General features: G+C 34.5%; 1 protein-coding gene across 1 annotated transcript in view; it reads left to right on the plus strand.

Moving 5' to 3' along the window:
• Positions 1 to 286: 286 nt before the first annotated feature.
• The window catches only part of APOB (apolipoprotein B), a 34,259-nt gene continuing 12,088 nt past the window's right edge, over positions 287 to 22,457 (plus strand). Inside the window, exons 1-25 of the mRNA XM_065730657.1 lie at positions 287 to 414; positions 2,057 to 2,095; positions 4,623 to 4,738; positions 5,578 to 5,723; positions 6,771 to 6,924; positions 7,110 to 7,265; positions 7,937 to 8,061; positions 8,250 to 8,335; positions 9,034 to 9,253; positions 10,157 to 10,384; positions 10,850 to 10,967; positions 11,071 to 11,217; positions 12,157 to 12,368; positions 12,728 to 12,965; positions 13,521 to 13,697; positions 14,006 to 14,197; positions 14,835 to 15,002; positions 16,198 to 16,409; positions 16,951 to 17,133; positions 17,361 to 17,482; positions 18,136 to 18,346; positions 19,626 to 19,801; positions 19,943 to 20,130; positions 20,387 to 20,532; positions 21,430 to 21,806. Of these exons, the coding sequence (XP_065586729.1) occupies positions 357 to 414; positions 2,057 to 2,095; positions 4,623 to 4,738; positions 5,578 to 5,723; positions 6,771 to 6,924; positions 7,110 to 7,265; positions 7,937 to 8,061; positions 8,250 to 8,335; positions 9,034 to 9,253; positions 10,157 to 10,384; positions 10,850 to 10,967; positions 11,071 to 11,217; positions 12,157 to 12,368; positions 12,728 to 12,965; positions 13,521 to 13,697; positions 14,006 to 14,197; positions 14,835 to 15,002; positions 16,198 to 16,409; positions 16,951 to 17,133; positions 17,361 to 17,482; positions 18,136 to 18,346; positions 19,626 to 19,801; positions 19,943 to 20,130; positions 20,387 to 20,532; positions 21,430 to 21,806 (4,195 nt within the window). The 5' untranslated portion in view covers positions 287 to 356. The remainder of the gene's footprint in view (positions 415 to 2,056; positions 2,096 to 4,622; positions 4,739 to 5,577; positions 5,724 to 6,770; positions 6,925 to 7,109; positions 7,266 to 7,936; positions 8,062 to 8,249; positions 8,336 to 9,033; positions 9,254 to 10,156; positions 10,385 to 10,849; positions 10,968 to 11,070; positions 11,218 to 12,156; positions 12,369 to 12,727; positions 12,966 to 13,520; positions 13,698 to 14,005; positions 14,198 to 14,834; positions 15,003 to 16,197; positions 16,410 to 16,950; positions 17,134 to 17,360; positions 17,483 to 18,135; positions 18,347 to 19,625; positions 19,802 to 19,942; positions 20,131 to 20,386; positions 20,533 to 21,429; positions 21,807 to 22,457) is intronic.

The raw sequence follows: 22,457 nt of genomic DNA on the forward strand, positions 1-22,457 counted from the left end.
TGAGAGATTTTGTTTTCAAAATTCTGTGAAAAAACAAACAAACAAACAAACAAAAGAACAGTCTAACAATTGGGATAAGTAACTTATTTCTAGTGCGGGCTCTGTCTTCTGCCTTTGGGGACTCCCAGCAGCCAATGCAGAGCAGTGTTTGGAGCGCAGTGAGGATCTAGATCTCTCACCTTTGGACCTTTGGCAATTTGCTCTGAGCTTTCTAAACCGTTTGCCTCAGCTGCTTGCTACAGATTATATAAATGGAGGTCCAAGTCAGAAGGCTCATTCTCCCTCTGAGGTGGTAGAGAAGAGGTGAAGAGGGGAGGGAAGGAAAAGGAAGGGACCAAGAGCATTCAGGGCTCATCATGGGCCCTGTGCAGCTCTTGCTGCTCTTGCTGCTGCTCAGCAGTGGTGTCCTCACACGTAAGTACCATCTTTTATGTCAGTGCTTTTGCTGCTTTATTCTTGAACTCGTTAAATTAACAAGAACAGTACAGTGGCTTATAGAATTAGAGATGGAAAGTGTGACAAAGAGGTCGTCTCTTCTCCTTCTAGGAATGGGGAACCATAAGGGGATCCTGATGCAGGAAAAGTCACAAATGTTGTCTGGGTTTTTTTTATCAGATTCAATGTATTGTGTAGTTTATGAGAAATTCATATTTTGTCCTCATTGTTTTTCCATAATACCATTCCGTATTCAACTCCATGGAAGTGCTGTCACTTACAGTACAGACTCACTCCAGCTGTTGCTAACCCTTTTTCTTGTGTGTGTCTGTGTGTGGAAGAACTGAGAGTGATAAAGAAAAATGTATTTGTCAGGTAGCACTTACATTTGAAATACAATTTTTTGTTGGAGGAACACGGCCATCAGTAGTGGTAATAAAAGAAGTAGACTAGTGAAGTTTTCTTTCTAAAATCAGAAAAGATATCGTGGGTCAATATGATTCTGCTTATTGTGAACAAACTCCTTGCTTCCCATGAAATGGCTTTTTAGAATGCGACAGGAGTGTTAAGATTTCAGGAATATTAAGGAAGAGAGTGAGTCCAGCACCAGTTATGCAGATCTGAACCAATTCAGGGTCTATGTGCAGATACAATTCATTATCACATTCTGACCCTGGCTGGCGTTACACGATTTTGAAGGGTGCATTTGTTTCTAATGCTTATTATTAATGTCATTACTATAACTACTATATTACTATATATTGATCAACCATAGAACTCCCATTATGGAAGCTTGGAAAGTCCACAGGGACTACTCTGAAAAGTTTTGGCATTCATGTGTGAAAGTTCAAAGAATGATATAGCACCACATGAGTGCAGCAAGCTTACTACATCACACTTTATTCTGTTTAAAATAGAGTCATATGGGATATACTGAAGCAAATAATCCTTAAAATGAATGGACTTCCAATAAGTGTTCTTTTCCTCCAAATTAAATTCAATTTGGAGGAAAATTAATAATTAAATATTATTATATATCTATATATAAATATTCTTTAGATATTATTATATATTATAATTAAAATTAATAATAATTAATTTGCCTACATAAAAAAAAAGGGGGGGGGAGGTTGGTAGCAGAGAATTATAGTATTGCATATCAAAGTTGTCATTTTTTGAGTGTACAAAATGCAGTGTATCTGTATTCCAAATAGACTAAAATTTTAAAGTAAGCAAACTGCATTCCATGTGGTGCATGTCATCTGTCTGCCTATAATTTCTGTACCCATTTTTAAAAAATTTTCACATAACACAGTACCTTTAAAAATGCTGGACAACCTAGAAGATGATCCTGAGGTTTAATTCAAAGCAATTTAATTTAGTGAAGATCCCACATTCAGCTCATAGTTCACAATGTCAGGACAATTTACATTACACTCTTTAAACTTGACTCTATACCATCAATGTTAAACATATTTGTTATTTATTTCAGTGCAAAATTTCATCAAAATGTGATATTAATTAGAAAGATCTTGCAATGAAAACTATTTCCACTTAGTTTTCATAGGCTAGAAACTGCTTGTATAACTTTTAATCCTTGTTTTTTTTTTGTTCTTTACAGAGGAAGAAACACCTGAAAATGGAAACCCAGGATGTTCAAGTAACTCATTTCTTGCATCTGCTTTTGTTATCATATATTGCTATATTAGCTGAATACACTCTTCAAACTTTTTCCTATTCTGTAAATGTCTTCCTCTGAAATAACTAAACAAAACTGAAGACAATATTATGAAGTATTTATTGTCATTTATTTTAGGTCTTTAATTATCCACAAGGTTTAGCCCTAAGAATATCAAAAGTCATCAGAGAAGATGAGGTGGTGTTTCTAAAATTTTTTACAGTCCCCTCTTAACAAATTTTACTTTTCATTGTTTTGTTGGTTTCTTAATTTTCACATGAAAATTCCTTAATCTGGAAATCTCTTTATCATATGCTAAGCTTTATTAACAAGGTTATGTACGTTACAATTACATGGGCAGAATCTTACTTCTTACATCCCCTTCACGTTTGCTGCTTATCCCACAGAATTGCACTTGGATATCTAACTAAATACCCGTAGAATTAATCATCAGCTCTATCAGCAGGAACAGCAATTCCTAAAAACGAGTCCAGACTCAGGAAATGCTGACTTTATGCCCTATCTTTATAATGAACTCTGACTGGCCCTGACTGCCTGGTTAGACACATAATGTTCCATCGTAGGGTCAAAGTACCAAAATGGGTTGTTTTCTTCATTGTCCCTTTTGATCTTCAGGCTTTTTTTCACTTTTTGGATACTTTAGCACCATCTTCAGGCAACTGAGTTTTTTTCAGGTGCCCAAAACAAAGACTTTTCTGGGCTTCATTGCCAATTTCTTGTGTATTTTTGATATAATAAATTCTTTGCTGTTTACATTTCTAAACTTATTGTTTCCATATTCCTTTTCCATTTATTTCTGTGTAAAAGCAGGAAATGAAGCAATAATTATCCCTTTGGCTTTAGGATAGTACATACTGACATTGCAAAAATTTCTGAGAATGTACAGTTAAGCAGTGGTAAAGTCCAGGACGGAAGAAAGTAAACATGATAGTGGTAAATTTAAGATTAATTAGATGAATTAATTGACTTTTCAAATGTTTGCAAGATGCTGATTGCAATGTGATATTTATTATTAATTACATTAATTCTTCATAGCAATTGCATTAAATTCAGTTAAATGACTATTAAGTATGTAAAGCTTATAAAAATGATAGCCCAAGGAGGAAATACAAAGTGTCATAGTATTATTCTATTCTCCTCTTTAAGTATGCAAATCTTTGACATACATAGCAAGATCCCAAACTGAGGGAATGATAACTTCTGGTTCAGATACAACTAAACTGCTTTAATGCTGTCACCTAAAATGCCCAAGCATATGATTAGTTCAACATGATACGTATAAATAAAAGGGGAATTAATTGTACCTGAAGACATGTGGCCTACATCACACATTTCAAACATCAAAATAAGCTCTATATCCCTGTATTTGACATTGATTTTTTTTTTATGTCCGTTACAATATTCATTCATAGACTCATAAAATCACCAAGATTGGAAAAGACCTCCGAGATCATCCAGTCCAACCTTCCTACTATCACCAAAATTTCCCACTAAACTACATCCCTCAGTACAACATCTAAACGTTCCTTGAATACCATCAAGATTGGTGACTCCACCACCTCCATGGGCAGTCCTTTCCAGCACATGAACACCTTCTTGGGGAATTATTTCCTAATGTCCAACCATTCCTGCTTGTAGAGTTCAAAATTACAAATTGTCAAAACAACAGACACATGTTTAACACTGGTTAGATTCATTCCTTTGAGGAACACCTTTATGTTTTGTGATTTCCTTTCGTGTAAGGAGAAACATCTTCACAAATCCTTCCTCCTGACTCTTTCTCACTCAAAAACGTAGTGGTTTTGTCATGCACTGGATCCTCTTTATATAGATAAAATCTAATAAAAAAAGTATGCTCTAAGGAGATTCCTTTACCTATTAAGTGAATTCATTAAAGAAAATAAGTAGTTTTAGGAGATATCCTGTAGATTCATGTGAAATAGTACTGTGGAATGCTGGTTTTGGTGTCCTATTCTTTTCTATGTTTATTTACTTTAAGTCCTTTTCATATTATTTAGAGCTTCTTGCATCTTCTTTCAATTATTCTGTGGAAAGCTTAGGTGAAATTAATAATTTTATCAGCAGTTTTAAAACTGCCATTTTATTAGTTTAAATAGAATGAATTGAGACTTTTTAAAACAGTTCTACACCTTCAGTTTTCTGTTGGTTCTGTAATTATCTTTAATAGGATGAGATCTTACTGTCAGATGAGATCATATGCTCATTGCTCATAATATAGAGCTGTGGAACCAAAAACTTAATACTTCAAACTAAAAATTTTGTCTGAACTATAGTTTTTTTTAGAAAACATCCAGCTGTTCTTTGTCTATGAACTCCTCTGTAAAAGAAAAGTGGGATAATTTGCATGCTTCCTTTATGAGTTACTTTATGAGCTATACATTTTAGTTACAAATTGACATGGGTTGTAAGGATCTAAATATGCATATCCTACAAAGGGATTAAAACACTTTTGTTTTCCTGATTGCAGAAGATGCAGCCCGATTTAAAAGCCTTAGAAAATATGTTTACTTATATGAAGCAGAAACATCAAGCGGGATCATGGGAACAGCAGATTCTCGCAGCGGTTCAAAGATCACCTGTAAAGTAAGGAAACAGGAGTAAATACAGTACAATTATTTGGGATTGTATACCAAATAACGTGGGACTTAACATGGGACAGCTGGGGAGCATCCTTCAATGTTTTTTCAAATAAAATTATTATTTTGAAAGGCACACTTAGAGAATCCTGAAGAGTAAACCTCCCTATTCTCTAAAAAAATATATTCCTCCACACCACTATTATCAGAGCATTTTTGTCCTTATCAGGCTGTACTTTTAAGGGAGAGAGGAAGAAGATCTGGTAGTTGAGCTTTCTTTGGCTACCAGGTTGAGTGTACATCAAATAATTCTAGGAATTAAAATAAAACAACTCACTGATGCCATGAAGACCACTTGATAGCCAGGATCCATGTTGTAGGGATAAAAGACTCCCTGGGGCATTAAATGTTTGTAGCAAACTCCTACTAAATTTTCCAGAACATTCCTTTCACTAGTTTTTTCTGCAATTGAATAATTGTTGGGTTTGTGGGTTGTTTTTTTTTCTTGCTTATAGTCTTTTGACATTCAGCAGTAATCATTACAGCGACACAAGTTTTCATACAATTATTCTAGTAATGTATATATTCAACACTGAATGTTGCTCTTTAAATATGTTCATAGTACACTTCGTGCCATCAGCCAAGCCAATACTTGTTTTTGTGTCTTCTTCCTCAAGATACCTTAGGCTGTTTAGAGACCTTTGGAATCTTTCCCAAGAGCTGCAGTCAGCATGATTCTGACACTTTGCCCAACCCAGGGAATACCATGTTTTCAAGACTGGAGCTAGATGATCGGGGAACATGGTCATGAAAAAACAGATAAACACACTGAGTTTGTGTTTTCAGGTTGAGCTGGAGGTACCACAGCTGTGCCAGTTCATCCTGAGGACAATGCATTGCTCCCTAAGGGAGACATTTGGTGTTGACAATGAAAGAAGAGCCATGCTGAAAAAATCAAAGAACTCTGAAGACTTTGCAAATGCCATGTCCAAGTAAGGAGTATTTATTGTCACTAACTAATTCATCAATACTTGTAGCTTTAACATTGAATGGCTGGTAATGTAACAGCCCCGACTATGCTTTTTTAGGCTTCAGACATGCTGATGATGACGTGGTGGGTTTACATATATGATGGTTCCATAGCAATTCTCTCCCTGCTATATTTGAGGCTAATGTAGTTCTACTGGGAAAGCTTTCTTTTTTCCTATCCAAAATTTTCACCTAGAAAGTCTTTGTAGTTTTTTTTTTTTTAATATCAATTACATTATGAAACTGTCGGTTAGTTCCCTATAAGATTGTTGCAAGTGGAGTATTTGTTCTTGTAAGCAAATTCTCACATGACTGTGTGAAGCCATTTTCCATTGCTTATATGGTACAAAGACAGTGCAATAGAAAGGCATTTGAGACTGAAGTCCGGATTTCCTATCATGATCTTTTATGACCTATGCAACTTATCTTTTCCTTACTTATCTACTTTTGTAGGTTACTGCTATTATCCCCTCCACCCAACTAGTCCTCAGTACTTGGTAGTGTATGCATTATTTGTATTCCTTTATGCTCGTTTCAGTGCCTCACAGTCCACTCCCTCTTGTTTCTCAACAACAACAAAAAAAAAATTGGGACAGTGTTAAAATATGTTTTTCACAAAGAAGCTTTTATTTAAAAGCCCCAAGTAGTAGAAAACGTTTCCCATCATTTTGTAGACAATTGCAATAGTTAATAATTACCTCAGTCTAAAAATTTGTTCATCTCCTATCTGAACTGTTCCAATTCCAACTTCTAGCCATTGCTCCTGATATTTACTTGTCCTTACATGACGTAGTCTGGTGATACCAGGGTGCCCTTGGTTAGAATTTTGCTGGGAAGAATCTACTTTAATAGTAATATTTTGTAATAGTACTAACAACAAATATTAAATAATGGTAGACCAAGATAAAACATGCTACTTTAGGTACAGCCCATCAGTTTATTGATAACATAGCCTTCACTGGGTGGTTTTAATATTATTTCATTACTAATGTTGGGGATTTTTTTGTCAGACATGAGCTAAAATTCAGCACTCAGGATGGAACAAAAGTCAAACTATATCCAGAGAAGGATGAACCTATGAATGTCCTCAATCTCAAAAGAGGAATCATCTCAGCTCTCCTTGCACCAACAGAATCAGAGGAAAACATAAAAACTATTTCCATGGTAAGAATTTTGAGAAGCATTCATCTTATTTTCTTCATAAATGGGAGAAATCTCACCTAGCAGAGTTACTTCCAGATATCATTTCCAGAAGACCTGGAAATTCATATGACACTAGGTGTATTTCTGCTAGGTCAGAAAATGGCTGATAGCATCAAGAAAGACACAGATTTCTTTCCTCCTTCTAGGATACTGTGTATGGAAATTGTGACAGTGAGGTTGAGTTCAAATCCAGAAGAGGAAGTGTTGCAGAAGATATTTCAGTTAACAGGAACCTGAAAGCCTGTGACAACTTCAGTCCAATCAGAGATTATGTCAGCCCTGTTGCCATTGTGAAAGGACTAGTAAGTATACCTACCACTAAGAACTGCATAATCCACCAACACTTAGATATGTCTGTGATGTGCAGAAGTGGGCTCTAAATCTCCTGAAGTAAATGTTTTGACATGCTTTTCAGGCTATGTAGGAATCCCCCCCTACAATCAAATGCAGTTGCTTGCATGAATATTTGCAGATTTTTTCCTGATACCGTGGCATCTGTGCTGTTGAGTGTTTTCCCCAAGAAAAAAAAAAATAAAAGGAATTCTTATCATTCTGAAAAGCACGTTCTATAATTCCTGCTACTTTTACACTTTCTTGTAGAAAATCTTAAAATGTGTATAATAAGAGTGAAATTAGAAAGAACATCAGTTGTTGTGAGGGTCCTGAACTACTCTAAAAATAACAAGCAAATTTATAAGTCCTATACTATACTAGTTCTATACTGTAAGAAAATCATGAAGTAACTGCCATGCCAAATATCACAGTGATACCTGAAGAAAAATATCAGCAGGATCTTTGCTTGTAGAGAGACCTAAGTTTGCTACTGGCGTAATTTCCTTTTTGTATGAGAATGATTGCAAGTTAAGAACCATCCAATATACAGTAAGAGTTAAGATTTCAGGGAAACTGGCAGACTTTAAGACTGTTTCCTGTACAACTCAGTGAAATTACTCTCATATTTTTTATTTTATAGAACATCCCACTATCTACTCTTCTGAGTAGCACTCAATCCTGTCACTACAATATTGATGCAAAGAAAAAGCATATAAGAGATGTTGTCTGCAGTGAAAAACACCTGTTTCTGCCTTCCTCATACAAGTACGTTGATCAATATTTACAATTACCATTTTAAAATAAATATTCATTTTGAATGCTAATGTATCAAATTGTGTTATGACTTGATCCCTAAATCTGCACTTAGTTCAACAAGGATGCAGAAAGCATAGCAAGATCCATCAAAGGCATTTCAACTCGACTAAAGCACTGTATTTTTGTTTGTTTGCTAGAAATCAGTATGGTATGATGACAGAAGTCAACCAGACACTGAGGCTGGAAGATAATCAAAGGATGAGTAACAGAAATTTTGATGGAGGTACAGCTGCAATTCTAAATAAATGAGAAATAGAGGAACCAATTTTTTAATTTTCAAACGGTGAACTCTTTGAAGATATATCTGGGAACAGCAAAGCAAATCATAATTTTAAATGATTCTCCATTGACTTATACTGGAAATAGATTTGGGGAGAAATGTGAAAAAAAAAAGTTTAAAAATACTTTGTAGTTCTACATGATCTTTGTCTCTTCATTTTAATTTTGAAATTAATCTTTATAATTAAATATTCTAAATAATGGGAAGTAATTCTAATATTTTTAAAATGAGTTTAGCAATACTTCTTTTAGTTAACCATAATTTCTTTAGCAAGTTCAGTCGCATCAGTTCATGATTACTGTATGTTTGGTTCTGAAATGCCCTTCTTTGCAATGCAACTGTTACTGCATTCTCAGAGCTTGTTTTTTCCAAAGATATACTCATTAGAAGTTAGACAAACTCTCCTAGTATAAAAGGTGCCATGCAAATGTCTTCATGAAATTTTCAAATGTTTTACGCAAGTAATTATCATGATTCTACTTCGGGGCAAATTGCATTTAAATTCCATTTATTTTTACAAAATGTTCAGTTGTTGAACTTCAACAACTGCAGTATGAGGCAATCTAACCAGTTGATATTAATTATATTTATAAATAATCTCCTTGATCAAGTCATAAGGAGTGTCATTTGTTTAATTCTAGGTGAACTGGAAGAGAAAGGACTTGCACTGGAAAGCACGGATGCTAAGTTTTCCAGGCAGGGTGATGCTGTTTTGAAAATTCTTCAGGAACTACAGAAACTTACAGCCTCCCAGCAGAACCAGCAGAGAGCAAAACTCTTCTACAAATTTGTTTCTGGACTTAGAAGTTTACACAATAGCTCTCTTGGCTCTCTTGTACCAAAGATGATGGAAACTTCAAGGTATGTTCCAGCTGTTCCAGAATGTGTCAGTGCCGTATGAAAATGGATCTCTTAAAATGCATTCTCTTAAACTGTAGTTTAGGTGTCAAGACTATCTTTCAGAATAATAGGTTTCATATTAATAATCTAGAGAGAGAAATAAGATAGTAAGAACTATGAATTTAATATTTATCCATCAGAATTGCTCAGATGGTAATAACTTGAACATTAAATAAATGAAAACAGTTTATGAGTTTAAATAGGTCTGAAAGTTCTAGACATCTATGAAGTACTAATATTGCTTGATCATTACCTGATCAAATCTTCCCATTGTAATGAAGAACCTGAACTATAAATTAAACTGACGTGAATATAGCAGGGTAGGGTTTTCCTCCCCACCACTAATCCAAGTGTGTATGCCTGATGCAATCCGGTGATCATGTTATTACGGCCAAGTATCTTTGATCTAGTTTTGCTCAAGGACACTGTAATTCCAAACTCCAAGAACACAGTTTTGGAAGTGAAATTTTTAGAGCCATGTGAGGGCACAAACCTTTGATTTGACATTGACCTCCACTCTCAAATCCTACTATTCCTGTCTTGGCTGGATTTCAGTCAGTTTATGTGTACTTTATGCCCTCTGTCTCAAGAGATGAATGCCTCAGTCTGATATTGTGGAAAAAAAGATATATACCTGTGTAATTTTAGTACTGTTAATACTTCTCATCTTGCTCTTATCTAATCAAATATTATAAAAAATTGTAAAATAAAGCAGCTTCTTCCTAATTAGTAAATGCATGCTTTACTTCTGGTCATACATAACCACACATTACGACGTGTTAAATGTTTCTTCCAAACATGAGGCATGGAGGAATAACTGCAAACAGAAAATTCATTAATTAAAGCCATCGCCTTTCCTTTCAGCTCCATCACGATTCAGGCTCTGATTCAGTGTGGGACTCCAGAGTGCTATAGTGCAGTCCTTCAGATAATGAGAACTGGAAACGTGAATCCACTTGTGATAGACCTAGTCACATATACCCTGGGAGTTTTGCCTTCTCCTACTCCAAAGAGAATCCGGGAAATTCTTAACATGGCCCAGTATCAGCCAAGTAGAGCTTCCTTTTATGGCTTGAGTCATGCTGTTACCAAGTAAGTAATAGTAGTATGAAATTTTACAAAATTGCATCTAGAAAACATTACAATGGGTAAACTCTAAGACTAATCCTCTTTGAGGGTTTATTGTTATTCTCTTGAATTTGTTCTACTTGAGAGGTGGGAGAATCATAATAAGAGTTTGCAGCTGGAGGCACAGACATACCAACGAATCCAGGAGAAAATTCAGGAAAGAGTTATGAACAACTTGGGAACATGGATAGACTGGCAGTACCTACAAAATGCTGTAAAACTGCTCGCAAAGTGTCATTACACTCTGCAATACGCATATCCATATGCCTACTACATGGAGTCTGGCCCCAGAAAGAAACTTTTTTATGGTTGGACTAGATGATCTTGTAGGTCCTTTCCAACCTAATGTATCTATGAATCTATTGAAATAAAAAATAGACAGGCATTCCCCATTTTAACCATTTGTTTCTAATGTACTTTTTGCTTCAGGTTCTATAACGAGAAGATGACTATGACAGAGGAAATAACAGATGTTGCTGATTTCATGATATCACTGCTCGGCACTGATTGTTCTGGAGATGCTGAACTCACATATCTTACACTTCGGGTATTTTTATTTGCTTCTTTCCTTATTATTATACATATGTATCTTTACTTCTGTTGGTGAAGAAAAGAAGTTAATCATCTTTCTGTGTTTTCATCGCTGACAGGCTATTGGAAACATGGGAGCAGTAATGGAGAAAGCTAAACCCAGCCTGAAAGCTTCTCTTAAAACATGTTTCAGAAATCAAGCTGCATCACTTTCAGTTCAAAAAGCAGCCATACAGGCATTCCGAAAAATGACTATTACAGAAGAGGTAATACATGAGCATTACCTGTGTTCAGTTCACCTTTACAGTTCACATGAATAACTAAATAGAATAGGACATTGCTATCAAATCATAATTTTGCTATCTCCCCTTTAGCTGTCTCCTTCTCTCACAGAATTTCTTTAGTTAGTTCAGTTTCCATCCTCATTTCTGAGAAATTATTCTGATTTAGTGAGTGTTACTCATTTGAGAAGAATCTGCTTTACATAGGCACTTGGAGTTTAAATGGGAACGTTCCTGTGAGTGGCTTAAATGGAAGCTGGGTTTAAATAAGGAATTGATCCAAATTTAAATGGATTTACTAAGAAAAATCGGGTTGCTATTTTATAATGGCACTTTGCTGTCATTGTTATTAACAGTATTGCTTAGATTTGTGACATGACAATTTCAACATCAGTAAGTTCATCTCACCTTAAAGGTGAGGTCTTGTTTCCAGGTAAGGCTTGAGGAGTATCGGAGCCCAGAATCATGTGAAGCTCACATCCTCAGACTTACTTCTACTTAAAGCATTCCATTTTTTATTACTGTTACTATTTATTTTCAAACTATGTTTTTAGTTTTCCTACAACAGGAGATTTCGTTCTCCTTCTTTTCCTAAACTGAATAATAACACTTTTTTTTTTAATTTGAAGATTTTTTTGCAGACCAGAACACTTCAGATTTCCCCACAAGAAAATAATTATTAGAAAAAAGAAATGAATCTGCCACATACAGAATAAGAAAATCTATTTTAATAAAACCATAATTTCTCTGAAAAGACCTATGAAAAGAAATTTTATCAGAATAATATCAATGAAAAAACTTTGACTGGTTTTAGAAAAAAAAGAATACTTTGTAGTTATGCAGCCTTGAAGAAATTTCATACTTGAAATTATTTCATGCTGTCTGTTCCCAAAGGAGGATGACAATGTTGTTACTTTTATGCAGGATCGTTCAGCACTTCTGAAAGAATTCCAAGAAGGGAATGCACCTACAGATAAACGTCTAGCAACCTATCTCATGCTGATGAAGAACCCTTCCCCAAGTGATCTCACAAAGATTATGAGAATCCTCACACGGGAGAAGGATGAGCAAGTGAAAAGCTTTGTTGCTTCACACATTGCTAACATCCTAGACTCTGATGAAGTAGGCATTGAAGAGTAAGTATAATTTGGTTATACACTGGACCTGTAAGAACAACAAAGCTTTTTCATAATTGCAGTGGATGCTATTTTAGTAGTGTAGATTTTGCATGGCTTTTTTGTTTGTTTGTTTCTTTCTTTTGCTGGTTTATTTTCTTTGTTTGAAGAAGAACTTTGTCTGAGTAGATCTACAACTTTGTTAGAGCAGTGCCACTCTTGCTTTCAGACTTACTATTAGTGTGCGGAGTGAGCTAAATATCTATACAGTCACCTCAGTTGTATGAATGTCTGAAAGTGCCATGACAAATCTCTCACTTAGGGTTAAATGATTTTGCAATCCATACTAATCATATTTACATTGCTATCCTTTTTCCTAGTCTAAAAAGCCACGTTGAAGAAGCTCTGAAAGGAAACGATGTTCCAACAGCCAAAGATTTCAGAAAATTCTCACAAAATTATCAGATTTCCAAAAGAGTTTCTGTACCTGGAGTTAATCCCATCTCTGCCAAAGTAGAAGGAAATGTGATATTTGATCCTAACAGCTATGTTCCTAAAGAAACTATGCTGAAAACCACCCTGAATGTGTATGGATTTGGCCCAAGTGATATCTTTGAGGTACAACAATTATCAAAAGCCTTTGCTAGCATTCAACTGTTTTCTTTCTCATTTCTGTTTGCTTATAACAACTTTCCATGAAGAATGTATTGTTTTTACAAGCTTTGGGGAAAATGTAAAGATCACTGTGCTTACAAGGAGACTTTCATTTGATCTCAATGGGCTTTAGAGCAAGCCATCCGTTATGTGATGTCACTTGCCATTGCCAGGATGGACGACCCTGTTGGAGTTATTAAAGGCAACAGCTAGGGTAAAATGAACCCATCTGTAACAAATGGACTTCATGCTAATGAGTCATTACTGGCACACTGAAATACTCATAGTAGATTCTAAGTGAGATACAGCCTATGTGTAGGTTTTATGTTTCTCTTTGCCAGAGAGAAAATTAATCATAAGATCTAGTATTCACTTCTCTCACATATCTTCCCTTAAGAATCATAGACTTGCTGGATACACTTTAAATGCATTTTTTGTTCCCCAGAAAGTCTGTTTGTTGTAAAGCTACAAAGAAGTGGAGAAGCACTCTCAGTTATGGCATTGTTCTGTTTGTTTCAGCTTGGCTTGGATGGAAAGGGTTTTGAACCAACACTGGAAGCTTTGTTCGGAGAGGAGGGATTTTTCCCAGACACTGCAAGCAAGGCCCTGTACTGGGTTGACGGCAAAGTGCCAGAGCAGGTTTCCAAGGCTCTCTTTGACTACTTCGGTTACTCCCATGATAGCAAGCAGGATCAGGTATAGCTTGAAAGCATTCTCTGTGCAGCACAGCATCCCTATATTTACATAGTAATTACAGCACTTATATGTTAACTTTTATATGAAGTTTTATATTTTATTATATGAACTTTCTCCTTTTCTAATATGCTAAAATGAAAGCCCTTAATGCTATTTAACAATGTTCTTTCTTCATGATATGTGGGATTGACCTCTGTCTGGAGGAACACAAAATGGCAAGATGAACTGATATCCAGTGTGTTATTTTAGATACATGACATCACAGATTTCTCAAAATCTATTTCACTACTTTCTGACTGAATTTTCAGGAGATCACTAAAGCAATAATTCTTAACCTTGAAAAACTGATAAAAGAACTGAGCAAGAAGGAAGCTCCTGAAGGAAGAGCATTTCTGCGAGTCCTGGGAGAAGAGCTTGGGTACATGAAACTCAATGATTTCAAATTGCTGGGAAGCATGGTTCTAAGGAGCATTAAGACTCTTCAGAGCATTCCTGAGATGGTATGTTTCTGATTTTTCAACATATGTCATTCACCGCTATTTATTTTTTTTAACAGTTGTTTATAATTTAATTAGTTGATTTTAATGATTTTAATAATAATTAATTTATTTTAATGGTATATAATATGAAGAATGTATATCTGATGCTCATTCTGATCACGTAAAATAAAAATACTTGAAATGAAGTATCTAAATTTAGTCTGGAGGACTCTGAGAAACCTCTAAAGACCTCTCCATAACTAAGTAGTCATTCCTGTAGATGAGTAAAGAAAAGAAAAAAAAAGGAGGGTTCATATCTTATTGCATAATTGAGATATATTCTGGAACAATTCCTAAAATCTCAGTGCTAGCCAGTATGGTATATTACTAAATTTTTGATTATGAGAAATATATATTAATTAATAACATAACATATTAAAAAGAAATGGGAACATAATGCAGTTCAGAATACATAGTAGAATGCTGCTTTTGATGAAGTCAAAAAGACATTTTGCCATTGACTTTGGGGAAGTCAGAATGTTACTCATTATCTAAATCAGCACACATTCAATCATTCCATTGAGTATATCATGGCAGCTGATAAAATCTAGTATCCAGCATGGATTAGTTAATGATTGTTTCCTTTTTTGATTCACAGATTGCACATACCATCTCAAAAGGTGTTGACAGGGACATATTTGTCCACTACATGTTTATGGACAATGAGTTTGAACTCCCAACTGGAGCAGGTTTGCAACTGAAGTTTGCTATGTCTGGAATAGTGACACCTGGGGCCAAAGTAGCTGTGAAACTACATCAAAAAAGTGTAAGTCTCAACAGCTATCTTCATTCTGTCTTCTCTTAATAATCATCAGTCTTATTTAGGGATTAAATTGTTTACAGAAAAAGAATTCTAAAGACTACAAAACACTCCTGAAATAAAAAGGAACTTACTTATTAGAGGCTGTCAGTTAATTCATGGGTAAAGTTTACCATCAAATGAGAAGTAATGTATATAGTAAGTTAAGTAAGTGTTATAATGATATTTGTAAATAAAATGTATTTTAATAATTCTTTACATTGATCCTTGTGATACCTCTGTAGTTCTCTCTCCATGCTCTCAAATGAGAGTAGTGTAAAAGCTGCAGCATGTGAATTTGGTGTTCAAACCAAACAGTTAATAAATATTTTTGATGTAACTAAATTAATGTGAAATTTCTGCTTTCCAGTTAAAAGAAATATTGGAAAATGAGCTAAATGAAACTTTTCTACAAGAAATAATACATTTAAAAAATTAAAAAAATTAAGTGGATGTGACACAAAATGCATTCTCCAGTTCATTTTTAAAGGAAATATTTGGATTCTTTTTTCAGTGTTTGTAATTATTTTACTCTATTTTAGTCAATATTCTATATAAAATCTTCACTGAAGACTTTACATAGATATAAGGTAACTGAACTTTTAATTTGCTAATCTGTGCAGTATTTCAGCAAAAAAAAATTTTAAAGGCCCTTAAAGTTATTTTTGGCTGCCATTTCATTACTTGTAGAATCTTCTCCAGAATTTTGCATTCTGTCCCTTCTTGCTGAAATGGTGAAACCAAAAGCTTGAAAAGAAGCTGTTTTCTGTTTAAAGAAATTGAAATCTTGGATCAGTTTATTTATTTATTTATTTATTTTTTGAAACACTTTACTCATTTTTTTGGAGAACTGCTGTTTTTTCTCTAGAGTGGAAAACTGGCTTTTGTTTTCTGATTTAAAGATACATGCAAGTAACTTCATGCACAAAATCTTTTCTGCAGAATGAGTACTTCTGTGTAAGGTTTCCCAGTGATATCATCTTGCTGTGTTTGCTGCATGACAATAGTTGCTTATGTGCTCCCTCAGCTGGGAATCAACTTTTTGAATAGCAAAATAAATTACACAAGATCTACCTCTGGATTATCAGAAAGAAAACATTGTGTTTGCGTTCTAAAAAGTGTACTGGGAAAATAAAATACATTAATTGCTTTCATTTAATAGATGCAAGCAGAAGTCATTGCTAAACCTTCAGTAGCAGTTGAGTTTGTAACACATCTGGGAATAAGCATGCCTGAATTTGCAAGAAGTGGTGTGGAGATGAATTCCAATATATTCCACGAGTCTGGAATTGAAGCACATGTTAGTGTGAAAGCTGGACAGCTGAAATTCAGCATTCCTGCCCCAAAGACCCCAACAAAGCTCCTCAGTATCAGGTAATGGGAAGTGAATGAGAACTTTAGAGAATGTGTTCTTCCCTTCGTTTCTTGATGTTTCATTATGATAGACTTGAGAGATTAGGGCAGACATGGAGAAATTTTCATTTTAGAAAAATCCCAGGCATTGTACAACTGGGATGACTTATCTTGTAAGATAAGTAAATAGCTTAGGCCTCGCAAATTCTTTAATTTGTCACTATTTTCTGTAACTTCCAATAAGATACTTACCATTTCTATTTCTTTGACATCTATCACGTGAAATTATTGTGTAAGCAATGCCTGGTTTAAAATTGAATTTAAATAAACTGCTTACATTAATCAGAGAGGATAAATGGCTCAACAAATGGAATTATAATTATCACTAATAATGCTTATAATAATAATATTATACTACTTGATCATTTAATCACCAAATGTTATTTCATTGAGCCCCTACCTGAGATATTTTTATTCAGTGTGTAACCTCACTAACAAGGCAACTTCTGAGTAATATTTAAACACCTGTTCTGGGAATAAATGAGTTACTTTCCTGTTCCAGCAACACACTACATTTGGTGTCCTCAGCCAAAACTGAAGAGATTCCACCTCTGATTGAGAACCGAGAATCCTCAACTTCATGCAAGCCTTTCATTTCCGGTCTAAATTTCTGCACTAAATTATTGTACTCTAATGCCAGTTCCATGGAGGCAGCTCCATATTTTCCCTTGACTGGAGAAACCAGGTAAGTTAGGAACGATTTGACTATGTCTATTTTGGGTTAACTAACCTTCCCTCTTAGGGCTTATTATCTACAGTACTCTTCTACCTAAAACTTACCTTTAAAAATACTGAAATACAGACTCACACGAGCAGCTCAGAAAGAGAGCTATTGAGAATTGTTTGGTATCTCCTGTTCACGATCACAACAAGATCAGTTCTTTACAATACATTTGTTTACTCCTCCTTTAGATTTGAAGTTGAAATGGTGTCTACAGGGGAAGTGAAAGAATACTCTGCAAGTGCAAACTATGATCTACAGAGAGAGGGAAATGACCTGATAGACACATTAAAGTTTGCAATACAAGCAGATGGTAAGTGTCTGAAAAAGAAATATGGTTTGGCTCTGCTTTGATCTATATGTCAGTGAACTGGAAAAAAGTTTTTATCTATAAATCACAGTAGAGGTATTTACAGTGTGAAATAGAACACTCTTTTCACATCCAAATAGGCACTTCCACTCTCATTTTGTTTCATATTTGCAACCACATTACAAGTTCTTCATGATTTTGTATCTCTAAAAAATCCCCAATGTGATTTAAATTAAATTTTGATGTCAACAAATGAAAGAATAGAAAAGGAAAAAAACAGCAATTTCTATATAAGTAACAGAAAAAGAATATCTTTGATGCAATATGAAAATGTTATATCGAATATGCATACAAATTGAGAAATGGAGAAATTAGTGCATACTAATTGAGAAAAACTGCATAAAACAAAAGGTGTTTTTTTCTTTTTTAATGGGAGACAACAAACCTTATGTAACGAAAGCAGTAGCAGGATTTGTCCATGATGAGCTTCAAAGATGAGGATAAAAAGATGACACTGTTTCTGATTGAGACCCATCCAAGGTTTCTTTAGATCTTCAGGGTGGTATAATTTCCAACTGATTCTATTTTTTCTCCTTCTTAGAAAAGTCTGAAATGCTCCACAGTTGTGAATAACAGGAGTATATTATATTTTCCAGGTGTAAAACAGCATGAAGCCACACTGATCTTCAAGTACAATAGAGACAAGAAGATTCTGACCAGTGATGTCTCCATTCCAGATATTGATGTTGACTTTGGTACTAACTTCAGAATCACTGATGAATCTGTTTCTGGGAAGAAAGCATATACCTTTGTTATAGACTTTAATAATAGGAAGATTTCTGAAGTTACTCTTACTGGACAAATCAGGTAACACAGATGAACCACATTTTCAGGCTTTGTCAGATAGCTCTGAGTAACTGAAGATTTTATTGAAGGTAGAAATTTTTGGAAAAATCATATCCCAATTTGTATAGATTGCACTTACATATACACAGATAGACATATGAAATTGTCATCCAACCCCCTTTGAAAACCCTTAGATATTTTACTTGTAATCCATCACATACACATAAAATAAATATACCTAATGCACAAGCTTATCCTTTCTACCACATGTATGTATGTAATTTGTATTACATGTTTCGAGTGGTAGTTCTTCCATGTTTGCAAAGATAACTACAAGGACAACATTTTACTAGCATAATTGCAGGTGTGATGGTCCAAAGATATAAATAAGACAACTTGTACAGAGAGGTATTAGCTCTTGGTAGATATATTCAGCTCTAACAGTTATGACATCTCCCCATGAAGGGTTCTAACAGCACTCACAACAAAACCAAAAATAGCTGAGAGCTTCCTGTAAAAATTCCCACGCTTCATGATGAGAATGTTTCCGGGAACATCTACAGGGGAGCTGACAAAAATGTTCAGCCTGACAGGGTTTCTAAAATTGTCTGCCTCACAAGCCCATAGTGAAACGAGCTGATCACATTCTTTAATAAACCTCAATCTTCCATGGAATTCTATGATCTTGATGGTGCCCCAGGGAGTCTTTGTCTTTGCTGTTCATGCCGAATTGCCTCTGATATCAGTGGGAGTTTTGGATAGATGTCAGGGACCTCAATTCCCTTTCATTTGCACTAACATAATATTAGAATTTTGCTCAAGTCAACAAAGTTACAGAGATATAAAATAAATTCGAGTAAAGGAAAATGAAGCCCAGTGGCATAATATATTTTGTCAACTGTTTTGTTTCTATTTGATTCATGGTCACACTCAGTATCCTTAGCAAAGAATCCAGCTTGAGTAAGGAGTTCAGAATTTGTTTCAGGTGGAATGTTAGCAGACAGGTAGATATTTCCATTTATTTCAGTGTTATGGAATTATGCAGAACATATCAAGGAATTAATATTGTGTGTATCCACACAGTCATAATTTAACAATTTTCCCTAAACTCCTGAAATAACCTATGGGAGCTGAAAACAGTCACTGTCTCAGAATGAACTTTACAAGTTTGATTAGTTCTGTATCTGTAACATCTATTCTGTTTTTTACACTCTTTTTTAATGCTGAAATTGCTCCTGAAACGGAAGTAAAAGAGTAGAATGAAATATTTTATATTCACATTCACATTTTGCCTTCACAGGTATGCTGGAATGGAAGAAGCAATGTTAAGAGGCACCATTTCTATTCCTCGTCTGCAAACTGAACTTAGAACTGAAGCACTGGTTAATTATTCACCCACCAAAGGATACCTTCAGATGAGCTCAGCTGTAATAACTCATGGGAACACAATTTCAAAAAGAGTTCTTTTCAGATATGGTATGGGCAAAAACATAATCCACATGTACAACCTTTAAATGTAAACATGTTGTTTCCTTAGTTTCTATTATATCCATAAAGAGAACATAAATATTTCTAATTTTACTCTTCTTTTATTTTTTTTTAATCCATTGTTTTCAGATTCTGAAAAAGCTGAGCTAGAGTGGAATACAGGTGCCAGTGCTGCTGTTGGAAGAATGTCTTCTGGCTTCCGAGTTGACTTTTCAGACTACTCAAAGACTTTAGAGAAGTATGCCAATGAACTACTGGATCAGAAAGTTGCTCATACAGATATGACAATGCGACATATTGTATCACAATTTATTGTGGTATGTTTCAGTCTACGGTTATACTTTCAGCATCAGCATATAGTCCTGATTAATTTTTGTCTCCCCAGGGAAAACAAAATTGGAACAACTTGTAAAAGTACTCATCAATGTGAATAAATTTTAGTTTTTCAACTTTGAGCCAGCCAACCACTTTATCAAATGCCTAGTGCCTAGTTACACCATCTTTCAAATAATTTATATAACTTGAAAAAATGTTAGGAAATCCTAAAATTCATCGTTTACTTTGAACCAACAGGCAACCAACACCTGGCTGCAAAAGACATCAAAAGATGTACCCTATTTCCAGACTCTACAAACCAAACTAAGTGGACTGCAGGAACTGAACATTCAGAAGATTAACCTGCCTGTTATCACCATACCTGAAGAACTTTTCCTGAAAAGGTAGCTACAGAAATTATGATTAGCACACAGGAAACTGAAAACAGATATTTGTTCATATGTTTGTTATTTTAGTTTGTCTTTTAATGCAGTGTGGAATTGTTGTAAACATCCTAACATTAGAATAATGGCATTCTTTTAGAAATAGAAAGATTTTAAGATCAAAGAGATTAAATTATATAGAGAAAATTGTGTATATTATTAAGACAAATTTGAATCTACACTAATCACTCCTGCAGCATATGAATATATCATGAAGTCCTGTATTGTACAGTAATTGTACAGTGAGCAAAAATGTAGTATTCAATAAACTTTACCCTGGAGAAAAAATCTAATGAAAACAGATTTCTCATAGATTAATGCCCCTACACCTTGTCTTTGGCAATAATTTCAATATCTCTACTTTTTCATATGTAGTCCTATTGGACAGTCTTTTCCATTCCCCCTCAGTAGTTTAAGTCCATGTCCTCTACCTAGTACAGTTTTACAGAGACTGTATGAAGGTAATTATGCTTGAAACTTTTATCCTTCTGTCAAATTTGATACAAATCATTCATCATGTTAAGAATTTATAAGTGGTAAGACTTGAGCAACAAAAAGAGAGTTCTTATAGAATTAGTGTGATTCTGGACTACGTGATCTCTCAGTATTATTTTCTCTCTCTGATAAAATTAAGGGAAAATCATTGACAGAATTCACCAGTATCAAAAATGCTTTGAAGAGGTTCTGATAGATGAGTGCTTCAAAAATGCTGATAGTTAGTAGTTACACTTCTCTCTAAGCCTAAAGTCAGGATATAACCATGTAAGTAAGGCTGCTATTCTGGGAGTAATAGAAATCATTTATGTGTACAAGTCATTGAGTTGCATAATTTTTAACAGAATCACTTTTATTTTCTAGTGAAGGCCGGATCAAATACAGCTTCAATAAGAACAGTTTTCTAATTAATGTTCCATTACCATTTGGTGGAAGATCATCTCATGACATAAGGGTGCCACAGACTGTTAAAACACCTCCTTTCGTAATAGAGTCTATGGGAATAAGTGTACCATCACAGGAATACAGAATCCCAACATTTACTGTTCCAAAATTCTATCCTCTTCTTGTGCCTTTATTTGGTGCTTTAGAGGTCTCTGCTAGTGTGCACAGCAACTATTACAACTGGACAGCAGAATACACTTTGTCAAATAGCAGCACAGAGAAAATATCCAGAATAGGAACTACTTACACTGTGAATGCTGATTCCATTTTTGAGCTCCTGTCCTACAGTATGAAAGGTAAGAATATTTACTGATTCTGTAATAATAGCCAAACTATTTTGATAATATGTACATTTATTTATTTTTAAATGTATCATGTCTGGCACCTCTATTTTCTCATTACTTATTTAAAGAAAGAGATTCTGTCATCTCTTTGTTTATAAAAATGTTATGTGCATTTGTTATTTAGGAACTAAAGGTAAAGTCAAATAAACCATTAAAATATTAAGGTGTTCATTTTTCAATGTATTTCATACTGAAGGTACGGTCCTTCACAACTGAAGGCTTTATCAGATAAATAGTTACATATCTGACAAGTCAAGTGTTTTCAAAATCAGGCAGGTGTGTATCTATGCCTCCAGTTTCTTCTATGTTTAGATATTAGGAAGCACTAAATAAAAAGGAATGTCAGTTATGTGCTAGTTTCAGCTATTCTCAAGAATACATCTTGTTAATTTTAAATAATAATATAGCTTTGCATCATCTTGTAATTATATTTAATACAGTAATGTAGATACTTGATTTATTTATAGTCTAAAATATTAGCTATGAGTATCAAAATAATAACAGGTTTTTAGAAAAATTCAGGGTATACCAAACATTTTTGCCTTTAAAGAGGATTGTTATAACTTTAACTATAGTTTAAGCAGTAATATAAAAGCTTAATGG

Source organism: Cyrtonyx montezumae, unplaced genomic scaffold (genome assembly GCF_038088225.1).
Source record: "Cyrtonyx montezumae isolate F1298 unplaced genomic scaffold, pur_monq_1.0 scaffold_13, whole genome shotgun sequence".
In the NCBI taxonomy this organism is placed as follows: domain Eukaryota; kingdom Metazoa; phylum Chordata; class Aves; order Galliformes; family Odontophoridae; genus Cyrtonyx; species Cyrtonyx montezumae.